This window comes from Aythya marila, assembly GCF_965140915.1.
Source record: "Aythya marila genome assembly, chromosome: 5".
In the NCBI taxonomy this organism is placed as follows: Eukaryota; Metazoa; Chordata; class Aves; order Anseriformes; family Anatidae; genus Aythya; species Aythya marila.
Window position 1 is genome coordinate 19,445,990 of NC_139046.1, and position 7,299 is coordinate 19,453,288.

General features: G+C 72.3%; 1 protein-coding gene across 1 annotated transcript; it reads left to right on the top strand.

Annotated features, from left to right (window-relative positions):
• The first annotated feature begins 1,246 nt into the window (after window positions 1-1,246).
• PLEKHG3 (pleckstrin homology and RhoGEF domain containing G3) lies at window positions 1,247-6,475 on the top strand. Its single transcript, XM_082762800.1, has 16 exons — window positions 1,247-1,842; window positions 1,927-2,027; window positions 2,114-2,183; window positions 2,273-2,319; window positions 2,429-2,579; window positions 2,757-2,891; window positions 2,980-3,162; window positions 3,250-3,342; window positions 3,418-3,504; window positions 3,623-3,656; window positions 3,790-3,885; window positions 3,972-4,046; window positions 4,160-4,212; window positions 4,388-4,588; window positions 4,746-5,754; window positions 5,838-6,475. Exons 1-16 carry the CDS (start codon window positions 1,570-1,572, stop codon window positions 6,464-6,466), a joined length of 3,237 nt encoding a protein of 1,078 aa, XP_082618926.1. The 5' UTR covers window positions 1,247-1,569; the 3' UTR covers window positions 6,467-6,475.
• The last annotated feature ends 824 nt before the right edge of the window (window positions 6,476-7,299 follow it).

Sequence of the window (7,299 nt, forward strand, 5' to 3'; positions counted from 1 at the left end):
GTCCGCGCCCCCCCCCACCCCCCCCTTTGGGTGCCGCACCCCGGGGTGCCGGGGCCGGGCGGGGCGGGCGCTGCCGCTGTCCCCGCCCCCGGGGCTCGCCCGCCGCTTCCTGCGGGCACGGCCGGGACGGGGCGGCGGCGGCGGAGCGCGGTGGGTGAGTGCGCGGGGAGGGGGTCCCCGTGGGAGGGGTGTGGGGGGGGTTTTGGGGTGCCCGGGGCACGCGGGGCTCGGGTTTGGGGCTTTTGGGGTCTTGGGGTGCTCGCCCCGTGGGGCTGCGGTGCCTGGGTTCCGGGCTGGGGGTCCCCGTGGGGATGGGGGCTGGGGGTCCTTGGGGTGCCCGGCACCGTGGGTCCCCGTGGGGTTGGGGTCTGGGGGTGCAGAGGGTGCCTGGAGCCGTGGGTCCCCATAGGGATGGGGTCTGGGGGTCCCACGCGCTTTGAGTCCCTGTAGGAGTAGAGGTTGTGGACCCCATGGTGCACGGTGCTGTGGGGTGGGAGCTGTGGGGTCCCGTGGGGCTGGGGTCGGGGGTCGTGGGGTGCCAGAGTGCTTTGGGTCCCACGGGGGAGGGATCCGCGGGTCCCCGTGGGGCTGGGGGTGACGGGGAGTCCCGTGGGGACGGGGCCCCGCTGTGCCGCCCCGCCGGTGCCCCGCGTCTGTGGGGCCGCCGGAATCCTGGAAAAAGCCTGGAAATGGTGAAAGCGCCTGCCCTTATATGGCTCCGGCGGGTTCTCCCGCCTCCGGCCGGCCACAGGCCTGGGAACGCGCCGTGGGCCGTGCCCGGCTCCCACGCAGGATTTTCCCCCTGCCTCAGTTTCCCCCTCCTGGCGGCCACCTTTGGGATCCGGCATTTCGGGGCCCGGCGGGGGGCACCCGGCTCAGCCCCGTGGGTTGCGGGGCGCTGCCCCCGCTCAGCTCGGGGTTAATCTCGGCGCCGAGGCTTTGGCGGCACCGGGAGGGAGGGGGCAGGATAACCCCCCCGTGACGCTGGCCCCGCGCCCTAATCCCGGCGCTGAGCGGATTAGGGCGGCCGGGGGCGGGCGATGGTGGCCGTGGGGCTGGGAGCCACGGCGGCGTGGGGCGGCCGGGGGGGGATTCGGGGAGCTTGGGGGGCCCCGAATCCCAAATCTCCCTCGAGCGACGGGTGCCCCGCGGCCGTGCCAGCTGCCCCGGTGGGGTGCGGGGGGCACGGTGCTGGGTTTTGGGGGGCTCCCCGTCTGCCCGTGGAGGGCGGCGGCGGCAGGATGCGGCCATGCGGCACGGCGGGCGCGGGAGGAGCCGGAGGGAACCGGCTGGACTGGTTCAGGTCCCGTTTCCCCCCCCCTACACCGCTACCGGGAACGGGGCAGGGGGGGTCCGGGTGGCCCCGGCACCGCCGCCGGCACGTGGCCCGGCTCAAGGTCGCCCGCTCTCCGCCGGCACCGTCCTTCCGCCGGGAGCCGCGGCCCTCGCCGTCTGGGCACGCTTCCTGCCCCGGTGCCACCTCGGTGACCCGGCACCGAGCTCTCCGCCGAGGTGCCCTACGGCTCACCGGGTCACCCCGGGGTCTCCGCTCGCCCCCAGCCCCCGGGGATGCCGGTGCCCGCCTGCCCGCAGCGCCCTGCCCTCGGCGAGGTGCCGGCGGCTCCCACCCGCGGCATGGAGGAGGAGGAGGAGGAGGAGGCGGCGTGCGACGGCGAGGAGCCCTGGCTGGCCAACAGCAACAACAACGCGGCCCCGGGGGGGCGGCCGGGGGCGCGGGGCGTGCGCCCCCCGGGCCAGGAGCCCTCGTACCTGCAGCGCGTGCTGCTGGAGATCGTGGAGTCGGAGCGCACCTACGCCCGCGACCTGCGCGGCATCGTGGAGGTGGGGGCACCGTGGGGACGTGGTGGGGAAGGGGGGGGCTCGGGCCCTCGGGTGGCGCTGAGCAGCGGCTGCGTGTGCGCACAGGGCTACCTGGGGAAGATCATCGACGCCGAGGAGCCGCCGCTGCGGCCGGAGCAGGTCAGCGCGCTTTTTGGGAACATCGAGGACATCTACGAGCTCAGCAGGTGAGTGGCACACGTGGTGGTGCCATCCCCTTCCCACAGCGTGCTGGGGGGGCTCCGGTTAACCCCCGTCCGTCCCTTGCACCCAGCAACCTGCTGCAGAGCCTGGAGAGCTGCGCCTGCGACCCGGTGGCCGTGGCCGTCTGCTTCGTGACGCGGGTACGGGGACGCGGCGCCGGGGCAGGGGAGGGGGCACGCGGCGGGGGCCGTGCCGGGCTCTCACCGTGCCCCCCCCACACTACTCACAGAGCCAGGAGTTCGACATCTACACGCAGTACTGCAACAACTACCCCAAGTGAGCGGGTGCCGCGGGGCTGGGCGTTACGGGGAGCTGTGGGGCCGGGCGCCGTGGGGCTGAGCACCCCCCTGGTGCTGTGTCCCCCCCCCCCCCAACTCCTCCCCAGCTCGGTGGCGGCGCTGAGCGAGTGCATGAGGAGCAAGCAGCAGGCACGCTTCTTCCGCGAGTGCCAGGAGCAGATGCGGCACGCGCTGCCGCTGGGCGCCTACCTGCTGAAGCCCGTCCAGAGGATCCTCAAGTACCACCTGCTGCTCCAGGTGAGCCGGCACGGCGCGGCACGGCGCGGCACGGGTACCCTGCGTGGTTGGGACTGCGTGGCACGGCGTGGGGCACGGCACGGGTACCCGGCACGGCAGGGTGGGAGCCGACAGCGCGGGCACTCGGCGCGGCGTGGTGTGTCTCAGTAACACAACGTGTCCCCCCCGTGCCCGCAGGAGATCGCCAAGCACTTCGAGCGCAAGTCGGGGGATGACTACGAGGTGGTGGTGGAGGCCATCGACACCATGACCTGCGTGGCCTGGTACATCAACGACATGAAGCGCAAGCACGAGCACGCCATCCGCCAGCAGGTGGGCCGCGGGGAAAGGGGCACGGCGGTGGTGGTGGCAGGGCCGGGTAGGGGCTGCGGTGACGCTGCCGTCCCCATGTCCCCGGCAGGAGATCCAGTCGCTGCTGCTGCAGTGGAAGGGGCCGGACCTGACCAGCTACGGGGAGCTGGTGCTGGAGGGCACCTTCCGCGTGCAGCGGGCGCGCAGCGAGCGCGCCGTCTTCCTCTTCGACAAGCTGCTCCTCATCACCAAGCGCCGCGGGGACCACTACGTCTACAAGAGCCACATCCTGGTGGGTGCTCGCCCCGCTGGGAGGGAGGTGGGGAGGGGGTTTTGGGGTCGAGGGGGGCACCGCAGGGCTGACGGCGTCTCTGCGCAGTGCTCCTCGCTGATGCTGATCGAGAGCACGCGGGACTCGCTCTGCTTCAGCGTGGCTCACTACAAGCACATCAAGCAGCAGTACGGCCTGCAGGTAGGGTGCTGTGGGGTTTGGGGGGGCACAGGGGACCCCCATCCGCTCCCACCACCACCCCAACACCACCCCCAGGCCAAGAGCGTGGAGGAGAAGCGCGTCTGGACCCACCACATCAAGCGGCTCATCCTGGAGAACCACCACGCCATCGTCCCCCAGAAGGTGAGGACACCCCGGCGTTGTCCCCTTGCCTTTCTTAATTTCATTTTCGGGTGTGGGGGAGGCAGGGGGGTGACACCCCCTTGGGGCCACCGCCTCTCACCGCCTCTCTCTGCGCCAGGCCAAGGAAGCCATCCTGGAGATGGACTTGTTCCGTGAGTGCCCCCACCCCTCCACCCCCATCCTATATCCCTGAGCCCCCACCCCACATCCCTGCGCCACCGTCCCACATCCCTGCACCCCCTTGTCACCCCCCTGTGCCCCATTTTCACCCCCCTGTGCCCACAGACCCCCCTCGCCTGCCCCGCTACAGCCCCGAGCGCCTGCACCGGAGCCGCTCCTGCCAGCCTCTGGACCAGCCGCGCCACGGCCGCCGGCAGTCGGGTGAGCCCCCCCCCGGTGACACCGTGTCCCCCCCACGGGGACAGCGCCACGCTGACGCCTGTGTCCCCCCCCACGCCGCCCCGCAGAGCCCTTCGAGCGCCGCGACCGCGCCGAGACGCTGCCGGACCGGCTGCGGGGGCACGCGGGGCGCCGGCAGTCGGGTGCGGATGGGGATTGGGGTTGGGGTGTGTTTTTTTTTGGGGGGGGGGGGTGGTTGGGGGCACGGGGATGATGCCACCGCCCTGCTGTGACACCCCCGTGTGTCCCCCCGCAGAGCCCGCCAAGCAGATCCTGCGGCAGCTGGGTGAGCACGGTGAGCGGCTGGGGGTGACATCAGGTGGGGGGGGCAATTTTGGGGTGCTGTCCCCCCCCCCAGAGCTCACCTCTGCTCTTCTTCCTCCCCCCACACACACGGCTGGCAGGGCTTAAGGTAAGGCCAGGGCATGGGGTGGTGTGGGGCTGACCCCTGTGAAGGTGCTGAGCCCTTGTGTCCCCCCCCCAGCACGCAGGGAGTGAGGGGACCCTCCTGGAGGCGGGGGAGCCCCCACAGCCCCCCAGGGCCTGGGCTGCAGCTGGGGGTGTCGTGGAGGAGGAGGAGGAAGAGGAGGAGGAAGAGGAGGCTTTGGGCAAGGACAGCCAGGAGGAGCAGGATGGGCACAGGGACAAGGACGGGGACGTGGCGGAGGAGCCCCAGGAGGAGCAGGTACCCGCACCAGACCCCCACCCCTTCCCCTGCTACCTGCGGCACCCCGCATCACTTGTGGGGCACCCCAAAAGTGCCGTGGGGCACCGCACACCCCACAGCTTCTGCTGTGCTGAGAGGGCGGGGGGCACGGCCCCCCAAACTTTGCTCCCGCCAGGGGACCCCGGCAGGGAGCTGCGAGTGGCACCACGAGGTCGCCGCCACCCCGGCGTCACCGGTGTCCCCGCTGTGCACCGGGGAGCTCAGCGAGGGACCGGAGACCCCCGCGCCCCCCTCCCCATCGGGGACCCCCCCACCGGGGCTGCCCGACGGGGAGGGCGACCCCGAGCAGCACCCGGATACGGAGGCGGGCACCGGGGAGGACCCGCGGGCGTTGAGCAGCGAGGAAGAGGAGGAGGAGGAGGAGGAAGGCCACGGGGAGGGCAGCATCCTGCCCCCCTCGGTGCTGGACCAGGCCAGCGTCATCGCCGAGCGCTTCGGCAGCAGCCTGTCGCGCCGCGGCAGCCTGGCGCTGGAGGGGCGCAGCGGCAGCACCCTCAGCCTCGACGGGCCCCCCCCGGACAGCGGGGCGCCCCGCAGCCCCCCGCCGTCCCCAGAACCCCCCCCTCCCACCCCCCGGCGCCGCTCGCTCCTCTCCACCCAGGACCTGCTGCTGCTGCGCAAGATCCGGAGCTACTACGACAACGCCGAGCACCAGGACGCCGGCTTCAGCATCAAGCGCCGCGAGAGCCTCTCCTACATCCCCAAGGGGCTGGTGAGGACCTCGGTCTCCAGAATCAACAGCTGGCCCCCCCCGGAGCCAGCGAGCCCCAAAACACCCCCGGAACCAGCAAGCCCCAAAACGCCTCTGGAACCAGTGAGTCCCAAAACGCCTCCGGAGCCGGTGAGCCCCAAAACGCCTCCGGAGCCGGTGCTGGCGGTGGATGGAGCATCCCCTGCGCGCCAGGAGAACGGGCTGCAGCCCCCCGCCGAGCCGCTGCTCATCCTGGAGGAGGGCGACGTTGGTGCCGGGGACCCCCCGGGGGTGCTGGCACTTGGGAGCCCCCCCGGGCGCCCCGCCACCAGGGTGTACCAGCTGGCCCGCCAGTACAGCCTGCGCATCAAGAGCCGCCGCCGCCGTGCCGGCCTGCCGCTGGGGGACGGTGCCACCCACGCCAGCCCCCCAGGTGGGACACAGTGGGATCAGGGGGACCGTGGGCACCGTCACCTTGCCACCACCCCGCTCTCACCCCTCTCTATTTTCCCCCAGGTTTGCCGAAGCCACCCGTGTCCCCAGGGGACTCCGTCACCCCCACGGTGTCCGGTGCTCCCCGCAGCCCACCCAGCCCCGGCGGTGGCGGCACCGAGCCCTTCTCCTGGCCAGACGTGCGGGAGCTGCGTGCCCGTTTCGGTGCCCCGCGGCCACCACCGGTCACCCGCAGCCGCTCGGCACCCGAGGGGCCGGGGCGTGGGGGGCGTCCGGCGGCCAAGGAGCGGGGTGGGGGCCGCAGCCGCAGCGCTGAGGCGGGCGTGGGGACCCCCGACCCATGGCGCGGTGCCGGTGGCGGCGGTGGCCACCATCACCACCAGCAGCAGCCCGGGGGGCTGTGGGTGACGGCGCAGGCACCCCTGGGCCCCGGGGGGCAGCGGGTGGTGGTGCTGGAGAGGCTGCCCCCCCCTGCTGCCACCGAGCCCCCCGCCTACGTGCAGATCCGCTCGCCCACCACCCGCGAGAAGATCTGCCTGAAGGCGGTGGTGGAGCGCTGCAAAGCCTACCAGGCATCCGAGGAGTACCGGCGGCGCTGCCCCCCCGGGCAGGGCGAGCCCCCCGAGCCCCCCCGGCACGGCCTCGTCAGGGACCTGCGGCAGAAGTTTCAGACCCTCGATGCCGCCAGCTAGGGGGGGGCAGCCGGGAGATGGGGCGCCCTGTGGATCCCCAGGAGAAGGGACACCCCCCATGGACCACCAGGAGATGGGGCACCATGTGGACTACTGAGAGATGGGGCACCCCATAAATCCCCGGGAGATGGGACACCCCGTGGACCACCAGGAGATGGGGCAACCCGTAAATCCCCGGGAGATGGGACACCCCCTGGACCACCAGGAGATGGGGCACCCCATGGATCCCCAGGAGAAGGGGCACCCTGTGGACTACTGAGAGATGGGGAGGTGGACCCCCCAGGTCAGCCAGGACAAGGGGCACCCCGTGGACTCACAGCTCACCTGAAAGAAAGAGCCCCCCATGGGCCCCAAGGAGGTGGACACCTGATGGAGCCCAGCTCCCCCAGGAGATGGGGCACCCCTGGGCCACCAGGAGATGGGCAACTGGACTCCAAGAAGAAGGGGCACCCTGTGGACCCTCCAGGTTGCCCAGGAGAAGCAGGACCCCACAACCACCCTTCATGCCCAGGAGAAGGGTGACCCTGTGGACCACCAGGAGATGGGACTCCCCCTTGCCCCCACCCCGCCAGCCAGAAGGGCCCCCCCAAAGCGCACAGCCCCGGGCCCGCCTTGCTTTGACATCTTTATTACAAAAAAGAAAAACCCAAACCGAACCCAAATTTCCTCTCCGCCCACCCACCCGTGCGCTCCCCCCAGGGACGCTCGGTCCGGCTGTGGGGGTGCAGGGGGGGCCCCAGCAGCACCGGGACCCCCACCCGCAGCAAGGGGACAAGCGTGGAGGGAAGGGGGGCGCGCTCTTTGGTTGGTGCCCGTGGGGCTGGGGGGGGGGA